Here is a 21,225-nt window from a genome sequence, read left to right as displayed (position 1 = left end):
CTGATAATATAATATATACTGTCTGTTGAAACAGCTTACTGCACACTGATAATATAATATATACTGTCTGTTGAAACAGCTCACTGCACACTGATAATATAATATATACTGTCTGTTGAAACAGCTCACTGCACACTGGTAATATAATATATACTGTCTGTTGAAACAGCTCACTGCAAACTGATAATATAATATATACTGTCTGTTGAAACAGCTCACTGCGTTCTGATAATATAATATATACTGTCTGTTGAAACAGCTCACTGCACACTGATAATATAATATATACTGTCTGTTGAAACAGCTCACTGCACACTGATAATATAATATATACTGTCTGTTGAAACAGCTCACTGCACACTGATAATATAATATATACTGTCTGTTGAAACAGCTCACTGCACACTGATAATATAATATATACTGTCTGTTGAAACAGCTCACTGCACACTGGTAATATAATACAGCTCACTGCACACTGATAATATAATATATACTGTCTGTTGAAACAGCTTACTGCACACTGGTAATATAATATATACCATCTGTTGAAACAGCTTACTGCACACTGATAATATAATACAGCTCACTGCACACTGATAATATAATATATACTGTCTGTTGAAACAGCTCACTGCACACTGATAATATAATATATACTGTCTGTTGAAACAGCTTACTGCACACTGGTAATATAATACAGCTCACTGCACACTGATAATATAATATATACTGTCTGTTGAAACAGCTCACTGCACACTGATAATATAATATATACTGTCTGTTGAAACAGCTCACTGCACACTGATAATATAATATATACTGTCTGTTGAAACAGCTCACTGCACACTGGTAATATAATATATACTGTCTGTTGAAACAGCTCACTGCACACTGATAATATAATATATACTGTCTGTTGAAACAGCTCACTGCACACTGATAATATAATATATACTGTCTGTTGAAACAGCTCACTGCACACTGATAATATAATATATACTGTCTGTTGAAACAGCTCACTGCACACTGATAATATAATATATACTGTCTGTTGAAACAGCTTACTGCACACTGGTAATATAATACAGCTCACTGCACACTGATAATATAATATATACTGTCTGTTGAAACAGCTCACTGCACACTGATAATATAATATATACTGTCTGTTGAAACAGCTCACTGCACACTGATAATATAATATATACTGTCTGTTGAAACAGCTTACTGCACACTGGTAATATAATACAGCTCACTGCACACTGATAATATAATACAGCTCACTGCACACTGATAATATAATATACACTGTCTGTTGAAACAGCTTACTGCACACTGATAATATAATACAGCTCACTGCACACTGATAATATAATATATACTGTCTGTTGAAACAGCTCACTGCAAACTGATAATATAATATATACTGTCTGTTGAAACAGCTCACTGCACACTAATAATATAATACAGCTCACTGCACACTGATAATATAATATATACTGTCTGTTGAAACAGCTCACTGCAAACTGATAATATAATATATACTGTCTGTTGAAACAGCTCACTGCAAACTGATAATATAATATATACTGTCTGTTGAAACAGCTCACTGCAAACTGATAATATAATATATACTGTCTGTTGAAACAGCTCACTGCACACTGATAATATAATATATACTGTCTGTTGAAACAGCTCACTGCACACTGATAATATAATACAGCTCACTGCACACTAATAATATAATACAGCTCACTGCACACTGATAATATAATATATACTGTCTGTTGAAACAGCTCACTGCACACTAATAATATAATATATACTGTCTGTTGAAACAGCTCACTGCACACTGATAATATAATACAGCTCACTGCACACTGATAATATAATATATACTGTCTGTTGAAACAGCTCACTGCAAACTGATAATATAATATATACTGTCTGTTGAAACAGCTCACTGCACACTAATAATATAATACAGCTCACTGCACACTGATAATATAATATATACTGTCTGTTGAAACAGCTCACTGCAAACTGATAATATAATATATACTGTCTGTTGAAACAGCTCACTGCAAACTGATAATATAATATATACTGTCTGTTGAAACAGCTCACTGCAAACTGATAATATAATATATACTGTCTGTTGAAACAGCTCACTGCACACTGATAATATAATATATACTGTCTGTTGAAACAGCTCACTGCACACTGATAATATAATACAGCTCACTGCACACTAATAATATAATACAGCTCACTGCACACTGATAATATAATATATACTGTCTGTTGAAACAGCTCACTGCACACTGATAATATAATATATACTGTCTGTTGAAACAGCTCACTGCACACTGATAATATAATATATACTGTCTGTTGAAACAGCTCACTGCATTCTGATAATATAATATATACTGTCTGTTGAAACAGCTCACTGCACACTGATAATATAATATATACTGTCTGTTGAAACAGCTCACTGCACACTGATAATATAATATATACTGTCTGTTGAAACAGCTCACTGCACACTGATAATATAATATATACTGTCTGTTGAAACAGCTCACTGCACACTGATAATATAATATATACTGTCTGTTGAAACAGCTCACTGCAAACTGATAATATAATATATACTGTCTGTTGAAACAGCTCACTGCAAACTGATAATATAATATATACTGTCTGTTGAAACAGCTCACTGCACACTGATAATATAATATATACTGTCTGTTGAAACAGCTCACTGCACACTGATAATATAATACAGCTCACTGCACACTAATAATATAATACAGCTCACTGCACACTGATAATATAATATATACTGTCTGTTGAAACAGCTCACTGCACACTAATAATATAATATATACTGTCTGTTGAAACAGCTCACTGCACACTGATAATATAATACAGCTCACTGCACACTGATAATATAATATATACTGTCTGTTGAAACAGCTCACTGCAAACTGATAATATAATATATACTGTCTGTTGAAACAGCTCACTGCACACTAATAATATAATACAGCTCACTGCACACTGATAATATAATATATACTGTCTGTTGAAACAGCTTACTGCACACTGATAATATAATATATACTGTCTGTTGAAACAGCTTACTGCACACTGATAATATAATATATACTGTCTGTTGAAACAGCTCACTGCACACTAATAATATAATACAGCTCACTGCACACTGGTAATATAATACAGCTCACTGCACACTGGTAATATAATATATACTGTCTGTTGAAACAGCTCACTGCACACTAATAATATAATACAGCTCACTGCACACTGATAATATAATACAGCTCACTGCACACTGATAATATAAGATATACTGTCTGTTGAAACAGCTCACTGCACACTGATAATATAATATATACTGTCTGTTGAAACAGCTCACTGCACACTGATAATATAATATATACTGTCTGTTGAAACAGCTCACTGCAAACTGATAATATAATATATACTGTCTGTTGAAACAGCTCATTGCATTCTGATAATATAATATATACTGTCTGTTGAAACAGCTCACTGCATTCTGATAATATAATATATACTGTCTGTTGAAACAGCTCACTGCACACTGATAATATAATATATACTGTCTGTTGAAACAGCTCACTGCAAACTGATAATATAATATATACTGTCTGTTGAAACAGCTCATTGCATTCTGATAATATAATATATACTGTCTGTTGAAACAGCTCACTGCACACTGATAATATAATATATACTGTCTGTTGAAACAGCTCACTGCACACTGATAATATAATATATACTGTCTGTTGAAACAGCTTACTGCACACTGATAATATAATATATACTGTCTGTTGAAACAGCTCACTGCACACTGATAATATAACATATACTGTCTGTTGAAACAGCTTACTGTACACTGATAATATAATATATACTGTCTGTTGAAACAGCTCACTGCACACTGATAATATAATATATACTGTCTGTTGAAACAGCTCACTGCAAACTGATAATATAATATATACTGTCTGTTGAAACAGCTCACTGCACACTAATAATATAATACAGCTCACTGCACACTGGTAATATAATACAGCTCACTGCACACTGGTAATATAATATATACTGTCTGTTGAAACAGCTCACTGCAAACTGATAATATAATATATACTGTCTGTTGAAACAGCTTACTGCACACTGATAATATAATATATACTGTCTGTTGAAACAGCTCACTGCACACTGATAATATAATATATACTGTCTGTTGAAACAGCTCACTGCACACTGGTAATATAATATATACTGTCTGTTGAAACAGCTCACTGCAAACTGATAATATAATATATACTGTCTGTTGAAACAGCTCACTGCGTTCTGATAATATAATATATACTGTCTGTTGAAACAGCTCACTGCACACTGATAATATAATATATACTGTCTGTTGAAACAGCTCACTGCACACTGATAATATAATATATACTGTCTGTTGAAACAGCTCACTGCACACTGATAATATAATATATACTGTCTGTTGAAACAGCTCACTGCACACTGATAATATAATATATACTGTCTGTTGAAACAGCTCACTGCACACTGGTAATATAATACAGCTCACTGCACACTGATAATATAATATATACTGTCTGTTGAAACAGCTTACTGCACACTGGTAATATAATATATACCATCTGTTGAAACAGCTTACTGCACACTGATAATATAATATATACTGTCTGTTGAAACAGCTTACTGCACACTGGTAATATAATATATACTGTCTGTTGAAACAGCTCACTGCACACTGATAATATAATATATACTGTCTGTTGAAACAGCTTACTGCACACTGGTAATATAATACAGCTCACTGCACACTGATAATATAATATATACTGTCTGTTGAAACAGCTCACTGCACACTGATAATATAATATATACTGTCTGTTGAAACAGCTCACTGCACACTGATAATATAATATATACTGTCTGTTGAAACAGCTCACTGCACACTGGTAATATAATATATACTGTCTGTTGAAACAGCTCACTGCACACTGATAATATAATATATACTGTCTGTTGAAACAGCTCACTGCACACTGATAATATAATATATACTGTCTGTTGAAACAGCTCACTGCACACTGATAATATAATATATACTGTCTGTTGAAACAGCTCACTGCACACTGATAATATAATATATACTGTCTGTTGAAACAGCTTACTGCACACTGGTAATATAATACAGCTCACTGCACACTGATAATATAATATATACTGTCTGTTGAAACAGCTCACTGCACACTGATAATATAATATATACTGTCTGTTGAAACAGCTCACTGCACACTGATAATATAATATATACTGTCTGTTGAAACAGCTTACTGCACACTGGTAATATAATACAGCTCACTGCACACTGATAATATAATACAGCTCACTGCACACTGATAATATAATATACACTGTCTGTTGAAACAGCTTACTGCACACTGGTAATATAATACAGCTCACTGCACACTGATAATATAATATATACTGTCTGTTGAAACAGCTCACTGCACACTGATAATATAATATATACTGTCTGTTGAAACAGCTTACTGCACACTGGTAATATAATATATACTGTCTATTGAAACAGCGCACTGCAAACCCTAGGTAGTAGTAGTGTTTGCACTGTGTACAGTGCATTGCCTGCATCGCCTGCATCGAGGAAGTGTTTAGTAAATGTGAGGCATGCACAGTGTTGAACACAACACCGCCTGTGTTGTGCAATATATGTGTTTAGTATTCTCTATTTCAATGTCCCATCCTGTTGATTATATCACAGTTGTCCTGGATACAGCTGGACCTAGTAGCTTGGCATGTGTATGTACTCTCAGTCAACACAAGGGAAGCATGTGTGCTTTTAAAGGTCTGTCGTGAACCAGGCCAGACAGGGACAGAGCTGATCCTCATTTCACTAGATCCTGTACCGCTACGGGGGTCTCCCATGCCATCTGACAGGGGTTAAACCCTTTTCACGGTACTGGGATCGCCATGACAACCCACCGGGAGGATTAAACCCTCACCCCACCCCCACCTCTCTCTGGGCTTGTCTAACCAGTGGCTGTCTGCCTGCATCAGAGTAGAGAGGCCAGGGAATGCATAAGTAGTGTACTGTAAATAAACGCATGCAGTGTCTTGTCATGTCCAGACATGGGTTTGATTCCATTTCAATTTCAGTCAATTGGAGATGTTCTATATCCAGGTCAACTGACAGGAATGGAAATGGAAATAACCCCAGCCCAGCCCCAGTGGTCCCAAAACCAATCCAGTTTTACCCTGTGCAGAATGTGTTTTTGTTTGGTCTTTGTCTATAAAATCCACATCTGGTGGCAGAACCAGAACCACTTCCTTCTTGACCTTTCCTCCTGACCTCTAACCTTTAACCGGGTACTTTCTTTTCCTCTTTCCTTCCGGGCCTTCCAGGAGGAGAGTGAGAGGTACTCCTCCCGTCCTTCACGGAGACACACGTCGGTCTGTATCCTCACCCTGTCTTCTCCTCTCTACCGTTATACAGCCTGACTCCCCCTGTCTTCTCCTCTCTACCGTTATACAGCCTGACTCCCCGTCTTCTCCTCTCTACCGTTAGACGGCCTGACTCCCCGTCTTCTCCTCTCTACCGTTATACGGCCTGACTCCCACTGTCTTCTCCTCTCTACCGTTATACGGCCTGACTCCCACTGTCTTCTCCTCTCTACCGTTATACAGCCTGACTCCCCCTGTCTTCTCCTCTCTACCGTTATACAGCCTGACTCCCCGTCTTCTCCTCTCTACCGTTATACAGCCTGACTCCCCGTCTTCTCCTCTCTACCGTTATACGGCCTGACTCCCACTGTCTTCTCCTCTCTACCGTTATACAGCCTGACTCCCCCTGTCTTCTCCTCTCTACCGTTATACAGCCTGACTCCCCGTCTTCTCCTCTCTACCGTTATACAGCCTGACTCCCCGTCTTCTCCTCTCTACCGTTATACGGCCTGACTCCCACTGTCTTCTCCTCTCTACCGTTATACAGCCTGACTCCCCCTGTCTTCTCCTCTCTACCGTTACACAGCTTGACTCCCCCTGTCTTCTCCTCTCTACCGTTATACAGCCTGACTCCCCCTGTCTTCTCCTCTCTACCGTTATACAGCCTGACTCCCCCTGTCTTCTCCTCACTACCGTTATACGGCCTGACTCCCCGTCTTCTCCTCTCTACCGTTATACAGCCTGACTCCCCCTGTCTTCTCCTCTCTACCGTTATACGGCCTGACTCCCCGTCTTCTCCTCTCTACCGTTATACAGCCTGACTCCCCGTCTTCTCCTCTCTACCGTTATACGGCCTGACTCCCCCTGTCTTCTCCTCTCTACCGTTATACAGCCTGACTCCCCCTGTCTTCTCCTCTCTACCGCTATACAGCCTGACTCCCCGTCTTCTCCTCTCTACCGTTATACGGCCTGACTCCCCCCGTCTTCTCCTCTCTACCGTTATACGGCATTACTCCCCCTGTCTTCTCCTCTCTACCGTTATACAGCCTGACTCCCCCTGTCTTCTCCTCTCTACCGTTATACAGCCTGACTCCCCTGTCTTCTCCTCTCTACCGTTATACAGCCTGACTCCCCCTGTCTTCTCCTCTCTACCGTTATACAGCCTGACTCCCCGTCTTCTCCTCTCTACCGTTATACGGCCTGACTCCCCGTCTTCTCCTCTCTACCGTTATATGGCCTGACTCCCTGTCTTCTCCTCTCTACCGTTATACGGCCTGACTCCCCCTGTCTTCTCCTCTCTACCGTTATACAGCCTGACTCCCCCTGTCTTCTCCTCTCTACCATTATACAGCCTGACTCCCCCTGTCTTCTCCTCTCTACCGTTATACAGCCTGACTCCCCGTCTTCTCCTCACTACCGTTATACAGCCTGCCTGACTCCCCCTCTCTTCTCCTCTCTACCGTTATACAGCCTAACTCCCCGTCTTCTCCTCTCTACCGTTATACGGCCTGACTCCCCGTCTTCTCCTCTCTACCGTTATACGGCCTGTCAGACAAACATGTGCTTTCTTTTCTATATGTTATTGTGTATATAACTAATGATTCTGGAACGCTCTGAGGTAGAGGCTGCCTCTATACACAGCTCTAGGATCAGCTCACCCTCTCGAAATCCAAACCAGAAATGGGTTAGGATTCAAATGGGATCTTTTGGTCCTTAGGTCAGTGTCTAGGGGCAGCTTCAATCCACTGCTACAGCTGAACAACCCACACTGATACACAATGATGTGTTATTGATTGAATGTTGTGTGTTTATGTGTCCCTTTCCCTCCCAGATCTCAGACGATGAGGAACGGATGTCGGTGGGGAGCCGAGGAAGCCTTAGGGTTAGTATATACCATAGAGATCCTATTAAATAACTAGTTCTATGATATCTACTTCCTGCTTGTCTAACATCTCATAGTATAAGGCCTACTGTATATAGGACAGACTAAGAGCTCCATTCAATCTGTATCGCTGCAGTAAAGGCAATGTTCCCACGTTAGCGAAGACTGTATTCACCGTAAGCACTGCATATGTCAGCTCAACACATTTCCATCACGCAATCTGTAACGCTTCAGCTCTCCAGGCTGAATGGAGCCCTGACTTAACACACAGCTCATTGAACTCCCACTGTTCATATATGACATCAAGAATGTCAGCAATGAGACGGTACGGGTTGTAAAAGTCTCTTCCTCCATGTGTCGTGACGTCTCAGAGATACTACACATGACTGAGGTAACATTCCGGTACATGTATCCGGTATCAGAGTTGGAATGGGGCCTTGGTTTAACCGTTGCAAAAGTCTGGGCGATGTTCTCTACCTTTTTAAAGGAACTCCTCCATGCCCAGTCCCAACATGGTGATGTTCTCTACCTTTTTAAAGGAACTCCTCCATGCCCAACCCAACATGGTGATGTTCTCTACCTTTTTAAAGGAACTCCTCCATGCCCAGTCCCAACATGGTGATGTTCTCTACCTTTTTAAAGGAACTCCTCCATGCCCCGTCCCAACATGGTGATGTTCTCTACCTTTTTAAAGGAACTCCTCCATGCCTCGTCCCAACATGGTGATGTTCTCTACCTTTTTAAAGGAACTCCTCCATGCCCCGTCCCAACATGGTGATGTTCTCTACCTTTTTAAAGGAACTCCTCCATGCCCAGTCCCAACATGGTGATGTTCTCTACCTTTTTAAAGGAACTCCTCCATGCCCAGTCCCAACATGGTGATGTTCTCTACCTTTTTAAAGGAACTCCTCCATGCCCAGTACCAACATGGTGATGTTCTCTACCTTTTTAAAGGAACTCCTCCATGCCCCGTCCCAACATGGTGATGTTCTCTACCCTTTTAAAGGAACTCCTCCATGCCCAGTCCCAACATGGTGATGTTCTCTACCTTTTTAAAGGAACTCCTCCATGCCCAGTCCCAACATGGTGATGTTCTCTACCTTTTTAAAGGAACTCCTCCATGCCCAGTCCCAACATGGTGATGTTCTCTACCTTTTTAAAGGAACTCCTCCATGCCCAGTCCCAACATGGTGATGTTCTCTACCTTTTTAAAGGCTCTCCTCCATGCCCAGTCCCAACATGGCGATGGGACCCCCCGCCTGATGTGAGAACACCACCTGTCGTGTGAAAAACACCTCTATTTAAATCTGAGGTGATGATGATGGAATCACTGACGGTGAAGGTGTTCTATTCAAAAGGGGTTTTGAAGACACACAAGGTTCACACACTGAGAGATGTGGCATTATCAAACAAACAAGACGACATGGTTTTAAGCTAGGCTAGTGGGACTAAGTTAACACTGGTACACAGACAGTTGTTATGGTAATGATACTGTAGTCTTTTGGCCGGGAAGGCATGCGTGGTTGAAATGGCTCACAACCCAACTAGTTATCAGCACACCCCAGACAGTGAACGTGGTTTAACAGGACGGTCTGGTTGTCGGCTGTATTGTCACCGCACTTCCCTTGTCATAATAACTGACACTAATGAATGTCTGAAATGCCTCTAGACATAACAACATGCCTTTTTGTTTTGGTCCCTTGTCAAAGGAGTTGACAAGGGACCAAACACATTTTTATCTCTCTCTGTTTCTCTATTCTTATTTTGTTTCTCTCTCTTTCACTCTCCCCTCATCTTTGTGTCTCTCTCTCTCTCTCTCTCTCTCTCTCTCTCTCTCTCTCTCTCTCTGTGGTGTGGCATTGTAGAGAAACTTCTCATCTGATCTGTACTGCAGCTCCAACAGTCTCCCCTCACTCAGACATCAAAATTCCACTCAAAATGGCCGGGTCTGTCCCCACTCATTTATTCCTCTCTCCTTCACGTCTCATCCCTCTTTCCATTTCCCAATGCTGCTCCACCTTTTCCCCTCCGTCCTTCCCTACCCACTCAACCTCTCCCTCCTTCCCTACCCACTCAACCTCTCCTTCCCTCCTTCCCTACCCACTCACCCTCTCCTTCCCTACCCACTCAACCTCTCCCTCCTTCCCTACCCACTCAACCTCTCCTTCCCTCCTTCCATACCCACTCAACCTCTCCCTCCTTCCCTATCCACTCACTCTCTCCTTCCCTACCCACTCAACTTCTCCCTCCTTCCCTACCCCCTCACCCTCTCCTTTCTTCCCTACCCACTCAACCTTTCCCTCCTTCCCTATCCACTCACCCTCTCCTTCCCTACCCACTCAACTTCTCCCTCCTTCCCTACCCACTCACCCTCTCCTTCCTTACCCACTCAACCTCTCCTTCCCTCCTTCCCTACCCACTCAACCTCTCCCTTCTTCCCTATCCACTCACCCTCTCCTTCCCTACCCACTCAACTTCTCCCTCCTTCCCTACCCACTCACCGTCTCCTTCCCTACCCACTCAACCTCCCCCTCTTTCCCTACCCACTCAACCTCTCCCTCCTTCCCTATCCACTCACCCTCTCCTTCCCTACCCACTCAACCTCTCCCTCCTTCCCTATCCACTCACCCCCCCCTTCCCTACCCACTCAACCTCTCCCTCCTTCCCTATCCACTCACCCTCTCCTTCCCTACCCACTCAACTTCTCCCTCCTTCCCTACCCACTCACCCTCTCCCTCCTTCCCTACCCACTCACCCTCTCCTTCCCTCCTTCCATACCCACTCAACCTCTCCCTCCTTCCCTATCCACTCACCCTCTCCTTCCCTACCCACTCAACTTCTCCCTCCTTCCCTACCCACTCACCCTCTCCCTCCTTCCCTACCCACTCAACCTCTCCCTCCTTCCCTATCCACTCACCCCCTCCTTCCCTACCCACTCAACCTCTCCCTCCTTCCCTAGCCACTCACCCTCTCCTTCCCTACCCACTCAACTTCTCCCTCCTTCCCTACCCACTCACCCTCTCCCTCCTTCCCTACCCACTCACCCTCTCCCTCCTTCCCTATCCACTCACCCTTTCCTTCCCTCCTTCCCTATCCACTCACCCTTTCCTTCCCTCCTTCCCTATCCACTCACCCTTTCCTTCCCTCCTTCCCTATCCACTCACCCTTTCCTTCCCTCCTTCCCTATCCACTCACCCTTTCCTTCCCTCCTTCCCTATCCACTCACCCTTTCCTTCCCTCCTTCCCTATCCACTCACCCTTTCCTTCCCTCCTTCCCTACCCACTCAAACTCTCCTTTCTTCCCTACCCACTCAACTTCTCCCTCCTTTCCTACCCACTCAACCTCTCCCTCCTTCCCTACCCACTCACCCTCTCCTTCCCTCCTTCCCTACCCACTCAAACTCTCCTTTCTTCCCTACCCACTCAACTTCTCCCTCCTTCCCTACCCACTCACCCTCTCCTTCCCTTCTTCCCTACCCACTCAAACTCTCCTTTCTTCCCTACCCACTCAACTTCTCCCTCCTTCCCTACCCACTCACCCTCTCCTTCCCTTCTTCCCTACCCACTCAAACTCTCCTTTCTTCACTACCCACTCAACTTCTCCCTCCTTCCCTATCCACTCACCCTCTCCTTCCCTTCCCTACCCACTCAACCTCACCCTCCTGTTGGTTTCTTAGAATGACAGAACATGAGATTCTCAAAACAGATAGCTTTTTCCAGTTGTACATACTAGATAGAATCACTGTTGTTTATCACTTACAGTGCAATGTTGGATTGTTTCCCTCTCTGTCCATCTTCAGCCCTCCATGCTCTTTATTGATGGCCCACGCACCCAGAGTCACAGGGTTGGTTCCTCTTTCCTATGACCTCTGACCCTTCACCGCTTGTTTAGACAGTAGATAAATAGATAGATAGATCTGTGATGTGTCACTACTAGTGTCATTATAAGGCATGTGAGAATGGTTTGGCAGAGGGGCTAGATGTTGTCAAGACCCACATACAGTCCTGGCCCTAAAAGTTACATTTCCAAAACACTTTGATGTGTTAAGGAGAACGTGAGACAGTAAGCTGAGTTGCAGAAGCCCAGTGGTATCTTCAAGGTGGCATGCTGTAAGACATTCTGGGATGTACAGCTGATCCTTCTGCTCCTTTTCCTGCATGATTACTGAGATGGATGTGTCTGTATACGTTCCTGAGGTGAAGTCTGATGCAGCGTGTGTGTGTGTGTGAGGTGAAGTCTGATGCAGTGTGTGTGTGTGTGTGTGTGTGTGTGTGTGTGTGTGTGTGTGATTGTGAGTTGAAGTCTGAGCCAGAGTGTGTATGTGTGCGTGAGGTGAAGTCTGATGCCGTGTGTGTGTCTCTCTCCTATCTACAGGGCTCTGTGTGTGACGAGGCTGTGCAGAGTAGCACACGGCGCTTTAGTGGCTCCATCTCTCGCGGTGTAAGAAGCCCTGACGCCCCCTCTCTCACCCTGAGAGAGGTTGCTTGGCATGCCCCCTGTGGCAACATGGGATTGCATAGTTCAGCGGTGGTCAACCCTCCTCCTGGAGAGATACGAGCTACTGGGTATGCAGGCTTTTATTCCAGCCCTGCTCTAACACGATTCAGCTAATCAACACCCAGGTGAGCAGCTGATTAGTAGAATCAGTTGTATTGGAGCAGGTCTGGAGCAAAAGCCTGCACATCCAATAGGTTTCTGGGAAGACAGTCGGCCACCCCTGGCCATAGTCTGTCTGCATGACAGTGTTGTCAGTCTCTACTTCTATCAGGGTCAGTGGTGTCTTTTGTTTTTATCAGACTCACCAAACAAGGAACCCTTCTATAATTCGTTGTATTCCACTCATTCCCACCCTGTCTTGTGTGTTGGTGACTTTTGGAAACACAGTGCAAAGTCCTAGTGAGATTGTGTGGGGTTTTCAAGTATGTCTAGAATTGTGGTTGTTGTGACGGTTTTCAAATCCAAAGGGAGGCTTGAATAGACAGCATGCATGGAATGTATCACTGTGTTACCCTGATGAGGGGGCCTTGCTTGGCCTGCCCCATGTGCCAACGTGGAATTGCATTGTGGGGTCCACCCACCCTCCTCTTGAAGCGATACTAGCGGCAGGCTGGGTGTGCAGGCTTTTATTCCAGCCCTGCTCGAACACACCTGATTCTCTCCAGTGGGAGGGTTGGCCACCCCAGGAGAAGTCTGCATGACTGGCCCCTCCCAGGAGAAGTCTGCATGACAGTGTCGTCACCCCACTACTTCTTTCTATTGAGGTTTCTTGTGTCTTTCCCACATGTGGATTTCAGACTTCCAGAAGAAGGAATCCATGTTTTCAGTTAGCTGTATTCCACCAATAACCATCCTGAATTATCTTGTCTTATTGTCTTGTGTGTCGATGACCTTTACAAACACTGTGCCAAGTCACAGTTTAATTGTGACTTTGTTGCGTGGGGTTTGCAGTATGTCTAGAATGGTGGAGTCTAGAGTGGAGCGTACACGTGGAATTGTATGTGTCTGGGTTTTGATGTGTGGGAGGGTTGTCTTTGGTCTAACAGGGCCTGGTTGACTTGTCTATCAATGTATTCCCTTGTCTCTTCAGCTCTGTCTGTCCCTGCTTCAGCTCTGTCCCTGTTTCAGCTCTGTCCCTGTTTCAGCTCTGTCTGTCCCTGTTTCAGCTCTGTCTGTCCCTGCTTCTGCTCTGTCTGTCCCTGTTTCAGCTCTGTCTGTCCCTGCTTCTGCTCTGTCTGTCCCTGTTTCAGCTCTGTCTGTCCCTGCTTCTGCTCTGTCTGTCCCTGTTTCAGCTCTGTCTCCCTGCTTCAGCTCTGTCTGTCCCTGTTTCAGCTCTGTCCCTGCTTCAGCTCTGTCTGTCCCTGCTTCAGCTCTGTCTCTCCCTGCTTCAGCTCTGGCTGTCCCTGCTTCAGCTCTGTCCCTGCTTCAGCTCTGTCTGTCCCTGTTTCAGCTCTGTCTGTCCCTGCTTCTGCTCTGTCTGTCCCTGTTTCAGCTCTGTCTGTCCCTGCTTCTGCTCTGTCTGTCCCTGTTTCAGCTCTGTCTCCCTGCTTCAGCTCTGTCTGTCCCTGTTTCAGCTCTGTCTGTCCCTGCTTCTGCTCTGTCTGTCCCTGTTTCAGCTCTGTCTGTCCCTGCTTCTGCTCTGTCTGTCCCTGTTTCAGCTCTGTCTGTCCCTGCTTCTGCTCTGTCTGTCCCTGTTTCAGCTCTGTCTCCCTGCTTCAGCTCTGTCTGTCCCTGTTTCAGCTCTGTCCCTGCTTCAGCTCTGTCTGTCCCTGCTTCAGCTCTGTCTCTCCCTGCTTCAGCTCTGGCTGTCCCTGCTTCAGCTCTGTCCCTGCTTCAGCTCTGTCTGTCCCTGTTTCAGCTCTGTCTGTCCCTGCTTCTGCTCTGTCTCTCCCTGTTTCAGCTCTGTCTCTCCCTGCTTCAGCTCTGTCTGTCCCTGTTTCAGCTCTGTCCCTGTTTCAGCTGTCTGTCCCTGCTTCAGCTCTGTCTCTCCCTGCTTCAGCTCTGTCTGTCCCTGCTTCAGCTCTGTCTGTCCCTGCTTCAGCTCTGTCTGTCCCTGTTTCAGCTCTGTCTGTCCCTGCTTCAGCTCTGTCTGTCCCTGTTTCAGCTCTGTCTGTCCCTGTTTCAGCTCTGTCTGTCCCTGCTTCAGCTCTGTCCCTGCTTCAGCTCTGTCTGTCCCTGTTTCAGCTCTGTCTGTCCCTGCTTCTGCTCTGTCTCTCCCTGTTTCAGCTCTGTCTCTCCCTGCTTCAGCTCTGTCTGTCCCTGTTTCAGCTCTGTCCCTGTTTCAGCTCTGTCTGTCCCTGCTTCAGCTCTGTCTCTCCCTGCTTCAGCTCTGTCTGTCCCTGCTTCAGCTCTGTCTGTCCCTGCTTCAGCTCTGTCTGTCCCTGCTTCAGCTCTGTCTGTCCCTGCTTCAGCTCTGTCTGTCCCTGCTTCAGCTCTGTCTGTCCCTGTTTCAGCTCTGTCTCTCCCTGCTTCAGCTCTGTCTGTCCCTGTTTCAGCTCTGTCCCTGTTTCAGCTCTCTGTCCCTGCTTCAGCTCTGTCTGTCCCTGTTTCAGCTCTGTCTGTCCCTGTTTCAGCTCTGTCTGTCCCTGCTTCAGCTCTGTCTCTCCCTGCTTCAGCTCTGTCTGTCCCTGTTTCAGCTCTGTCTGTCCCTGCTTCAGCTCTGTCTGTCCCTGTTTCAGCTCTGTCCCTGCTTCAGCTCTGTCTGTCCCTGCTTCAGCTCTGTCTCTCCCTGCTTCAGCTCTGTCTCTCCCGGCTTGCTGACTGACAAACTCTGTGACTAACATCTCTCTCTCTCTCTTTTTCATTTCCTTCTCTTTTCCTATTTTATCCATCTTCTTTTTGTGCCAGCCTTCAGACTACAGTGGTTTTCTGGGCTCCAACTCTCGGGCCTCGTCCAGGGCCAGCTCTGCCCGTGCCAGCCCAGTGGTGAGCTCTCTTCATTGGTCACTCCCTCTAACCCACAGCCTTCTTTAGGCCTAGTCCTTACATCCTTTTCTCTGTTCTCTATTCTGTTAAATGCCCACTTATTATCATCCCAATGAAGAGTGCATTGTCCAGAGAACTGAACTCTATGGTCCTGTCCTGTGTGTCCTCTGCACCAAGGTAATGCTCATAGACAGCTGACAGTGCTCAGGTCCCTTATGCCCCCTGGTGGACATTACAAAGACTGCAGCTTTGGTACAAGCAAATAATATATGGTCCCGACCTGGCCAATGTGAGGTGGGCCTCTGTGTGGACGCATTGATGTGTGGGTGACACTGACAACTAACATGCAGCCTGGACTGGAGTGGATATGATATGACTAACTCTGTAGTGTCCAGTGATATGATTAACTGTAGTGTCCAGTGATATGACTAACTCTGTAGTGTCCAGTGGATATGATATGACTAACTCTGTAGTGTCCAGTGGATATGATATGAGTAACTCTGTAGTGTCCAGTGGATATAATATGACTAACTCTGTAGTGTCCAGTGGATATGATATGAGTAACTCTGTAGTGTCCAGTGGATATGATATGAGTAACTCTGTAGTGTCCAGTGGATATGATATGAGTAAGTCTGTAGTGTCCAGTGATATGAGTAACTCTGTAGTGTCCAGTGGATATGATATGACTAACTCTGTAGTGTCCAGTGGATATGATATGAGTAACTCTGTAGTGTCCAGTGGATATGATATGAGTAACTCTGTAGTGTCCAGTGGATATGATATGACTAACTCTGTAGTGTCCAGTGGATATGATATGACTAACTCTGTAGTGTCCAGTGATATGATTAACTGTAGTGTCCAGTGATATGATTAACTCTGTAGTGTCCAGTGGATATGATATGACTAACTCTGTAGTGTCCAGTGATATGATTAACTGTAGTGTCCAGTGATATGACTAACTCTGTAGTGTCCAGTGGATATAATATGATTAACTCTGTAGTGTCCAGTGGATATAATATGATTAACTCTGTAGTGTCCAGTGGATATGATTAACTGTAGTGCCCAGTGATATGACTAACTCTGTAGTGTCCAGTGGATATGATATGACTAACTCTGTAGTGTCCAGTGATATGATTAACTCTGTAGTGTCCAGTGATATGATTAACTCTGTAGTGTCCAGTGATATGATTAACTCTGTAGTGTCCAGTGATATGATTAACTCTGTAGTGTCCAGTGATATGATTAACTGTAGTGTCCAGTGATATGATTAACTGTAGTGTCCAGTGATATGATTAACTGTAGTGTCCAGTGATATGATTAACTGTAGTGTCCAGTGATATGATTAACTCTGTATTGTCCATTGGATATGATATGACTAACTCTGTAGTGTCCAGTGATATGAGTAACTCTGTAGTGTCCAGTGGATATAATATGAGTAAGTCTGTAGTGTCCAGTGGATATAATATGAGTAAGTCTGTAGTGTCCAGTGGATATAATATGAGTAAGTCTGTAGTGTCCAGTGGATATAATATGAGTAAGTCTGTAGTGTCCAGTGGATATAATATGAGTAAGTCTGTAGTGTCCAGTGGATATAATATGACTAACTCTGTAGTGTCCAGTGGATATAATATGAGTAAGTCTGTAGTGTCCGGTGGATATAATATGAGTAACTCTGTAGTGTCCAGTGGATATAATATGAGTAAGTCTGTAGTGTCCAGTGGATATGAGTATCTCTGTAGTGTCCAGTGGATATAATATGAGTAACTCTGTAGTGTCCAGTGGATATAATATGAGTAACTCTGTAGTGTCCAGTGGATATGAGTAACTCTGTAGTGTCCAGTGGATATAATATGAGTAAGTCTGTAGTGTCCAGTAGATATAATATGAGTAACTCTGTAGTGTCCAGTGGATATGATATGAGTAAGTCTGTAGTGTCCACTAGATATAATATGAGTAACTCTGTAGTGTCCAGTGGATATAATATGAGTAAGTCTGTAGTGTCCACTAGATATAATATGAGTAACTCTGTAGTGTCCAGTGGATATAATATGAGTAAGTCTGTAGTGTCCAGTGGATATAATATGAGTAAGTCTGTAGTGTCCAGTAGATGTAATATGAGTAAGTCTGTAGTGTCCAGTGGATATAATATGAGTAAGTCTGTAGTGTCCAGTAGATATAATATGATTAAGTCTGTAGTGTCCAGTGGATATGAGTAACTCTGTATTGTCCAGTGGATATAATATGAGTAAGTCTGTAGTGTCCAGTGGATATAATATGAGTAAGTCTGTAGTGTCCAGTGGATATAATATGAGTAAGTCTGTAGTGTCCAGTGGATATAATATGAGTAAGTCTGTAGTGTCCAGTGGATATGATATGACTAACTCTGTAGTGTCCAGTGATATGAGTAACTCTGTAGTGTCCAGTGGATATAATATGAGTAAGTCTGTAGTGTCCAGTGGATATAATATGAGTAAGTCTGTAGTGTCCAGTGGATATGATATGAGTAAGTCTGTAGTGTCCAGTGGATATAATATGAGTAAGTCTGTAGTGTCCAGTGGATATAATATGAGTAAGTCTGTAGTGTCCAGTGGATATTAATATGAGTAAGTCTGTAGTGTCCAGTGGATATAATATGAGTAAGTCTGTAGTGTCCAGTAGATATAATATGAGTAAGTCTGTAGTGTCCAGTGGTTCCGTGGCTCAGAATCAGATGGTGATCCAGAGAGGGTTAAGCATGACTCTATGATGCTTGTTGTGATGCAGTGTGTGGATATACAGAGACGGTGTCACGCCCTGGCCTTAGTATTTTCTTTATTATTTTGGTCAGGCCAGGGTGTGACATGGGTATTTATGTGGTGTGTTTTGTCTATGGGTTTTTTGTAGGTAATGGGATTGTGGTTTAGTGAAGTAGTCTAGGTAAGTTTATGGCACTCTCCCTGGGTCGACCGCCCACCTGTCTATTTCCTCCCAAGTCGTATAGTCCTGACTTCGCTGTTCCTGCTGCCTGTGGTGGGTGATTCTGTTACGGTTTTCTTCTGTTGAAAGAGAGGAGGACCAAAATGCAGCGTTGTTATCTTTATACATCTTTAATAAAATATGAAAAATGAACAATATACAAAACAAGAAACGTGAAAAACCGAAACAGCCCTATCTGGTGCAACAAACACAAAGACAGGAACAATCACCCATGAAACACTCAAAGAATATGGTTGCCTAGAGTGGTTCTCAAGCAGAGGCAGGTGTTTATCGTTGTCTCTGATTGGGAACCATATTTAGGCAGCCATAGACTTACCTAGACTACTTCACTAAACCACAATCCCATAACCTACAAAAAAAACCTAGACAAACCACACCACATAATAAACCCATGTCACACCCTGGCCTGACCAAAATAATAAAGAAAACACAAAATACTAAGACCAGGGCGTGACAGACGGATACAGTATGGGCATGGCCTGGATTTACGGTGTGTCAATCAACTACATTTGTGACATTGTAAATATGTGTATCTCCTCTCCTTATCCTCTCCTAAGAGTAACCAAGTTGTTTTACCCTCTACAGGTGGAGGAGAGATCAGACAGGGACTTCCTGGAAAAGGTACGGGGTCACACACCTGATCTGAAACTCTAGCTTTTAATCTATTAAAGATGAAGTAGGGAATATGACTGTTGTGAAACAGCCTTCAAGACGGCCCTGTCCTGTTTCCTCCCAGGGTTCCAGGACTGCCTCTACCCTCTCAGCAGCCACTCTAGCATCGCTGGGAGGGCCCTCCTCTCGCAGAGGCAGCTGTGACACCTCTATCTCAGTAGAGACAGAGGCCTCCATTCGAGAGATAAAGGTAGGACCATAGAGAGACTTCTGTGAGTAGGACCATACAGTATATCTGGGAAAGAGATGGTCTAACGTCCATGTTTTTACAATTCATTTGTTGACTCCAGAAACACTTCTGATTATTACAGTAACTATTCCACGGTTGAAGACGAACAACGTCTGCGTAGTTGTTTTTGAGATATTAACTGCTTAACTGTTTTGCTTTGTTTCTCCCCTGACCTCTCACCCCTCCACTGTCCTCCATTTTGTCTCTCAACAGGACTCCCTGGTGGAGTCTGAGGAGAAGTACCGTAAGGCCATGGTGTCCAACGCCCAGCTACACAACGAGAAGTCCAACCTCATGTACCAGGTGGACACGCTGAAGGACTCGCTCATTGAGCTGGAGGAGCAGCTGTACGAGTCTAAACGAGAGTACAACGACAAGGCCAAGGAGTTTGAGAGGGAGAGGCACGCCCACAGTGTTCTGCAGCGCCAGTTTAACGAGATGAGAGAGACGCTGAAACAGAGTGAAGAACTGTTAACCGTGAGTACTCAGGTCATCGCAAAGACTTCCTGCTAACAACAATACGGTAACAAAAACAGTACTTCCACTCAGAACATCACACTAACATAGATCTAACTTAGGTCTCTTGCTAAACTAAAAACAGTACTTCCACTCAGAACATCACACTAACATAGATCTAACTTAGGTCTCTTGCTAAACTAAAAACAGTACTTCCACTCAGAACATCACACTAACATAGATCTAACTTAGGTCTCTTGCTAAACTTGCTGTAGTCTCTTTTCCTGCTGCAAACTCTCTGCATGCTGATTGTCCCTCACTTCTCCTCTGTCCCTTCTCCTCTGTCCCTTCTCCTCTGTCCCTTCTCCTCTGTCCCTTCTCCTCTGTCCCTTCTTCTCCTCCATCTTGCTTTCGTCCCGTGGCCAGGAGGTGGGCCAGCTCCGTCTCAAACGGGACAGCTGTGTTAGGGAGATCTCCGACCTGCAGGAGACCCTCGGATGGAAGGAGAAAAAGATTGGGGTACGCTCGCGGAATAGGGGGTGAACCCCAAACCGCTAGCCGGATCATTGTTCCAGGACGTTCTACAGAAAACGCTTCCATTCCTCTGTCAGCTACTCAAGTTTAACGCTCCAAACTAACCAAGACATTTTCACTGTATCTCTTTTTCCCCCTCAATGCTTCTCTCTTCCTTTACTGTGTTTATCCTTCCCTTCTTTACCCACTCTTCCTCCTCCTCCTCCTCCCACTCCTCCTCCTCCTCTTCCTCCTCCTCCTCCTCCTCCCCCTGCTGCTGCTGCTTGGGTATGGCTCAGGCCTTAGAGAGGCAGAGGGAATTCTCAGACGCCGGCGTGCGGGATGAGCGGGATAAGCTCAGGGATCAGGTGGTCCACCTCAAAGACACTCTGAAGGTACAACACCTTGAAGTCCTGCCGAGGGAAGGTTTCCTCATCATGACTTCCAAGAGGGCCTCCGTGCACATGTCAGCAAACACTAGAACAATATGAAGTTCTAATGGGAAAAAGACTTTCT

General features: G+C 44.2%; 1 protein-coding gene across 24 annotated transcripts in view; it reads left to right on the top strand.

The window, feature by feature from the left end:
• LOC110495607 (leucine-rich repeat flightless-interacting protein 2) overlaps positions 1–21,225 on the top strand; it is a 53,000-nt gene that overhangs the window by 23,453 nt on the left and 8,322 nt on the right. For 6 of the 24 annotated variants that reach the window (XM_036951819.1, XM_036951797.1, XM_036951796.1 and 3 more), the window contains 11 exons: positions 6,520–6,567; positions 8,390–8,440; positions 10,306–10,386; positions 12,241–12,285; positions 12,816–12,881; positions 15,786–15,863; positions 19,425–19,460; positions 19,576–19,701; positions 19,954–20,217; positions 20,623–20,715; positions 21,009–21,104. In XM_036951819.1, coding sequence (XP_036807714.1) covers positions 6,520–6,567; positions 8,390–8,440; positions 10,306–10,386; positions 12,241–12,285; positions 12,816–12,881; positions 15,786–15,863; positions 19,425–19,460; positions 19,576–19,701; positions 19,954–20,217; positions 20,623–20,715; positions 21,009–21,104 — 984 coding nt within the window. Of the gene's footprint in view, positions 1–6,519; positions 6,568–8,389; positions 8,441–10,305; positions 10,387–12,240; positions 12,286–12,815; positions 12,882–15,785; positions 15,864–19,424; positions 19,461–19,575; positions 19,702–19,953; positions 20,218–20,622; positions 20,716–20,756; positions 21,105–21,225 lie in introns of those variants that run through there. The other 18 variants (XM_036951812.1, XM_036951814.1, XM_036951817.1 and 15 more) reach the window with 13 other exon arrangements.

Source organism: Oncorhynchus mykiss, chromosome 18 (assembly GCF_013265735.2).
Source record: "Oncorhynchus mykiss isolate Arlee chromosome 18, USDA_OmykA_1.1, whole genome shotgun sequence".
NCBI lineage: Eukaryota > Metazoa > Chordata > Actinopteri > Salmoniformes > Salmonidae > Oncorhynchus > Oncorhynchus mykiss.
This window is presented reverse-complemented; position numbering and strand designations above follow the sequence as displayed.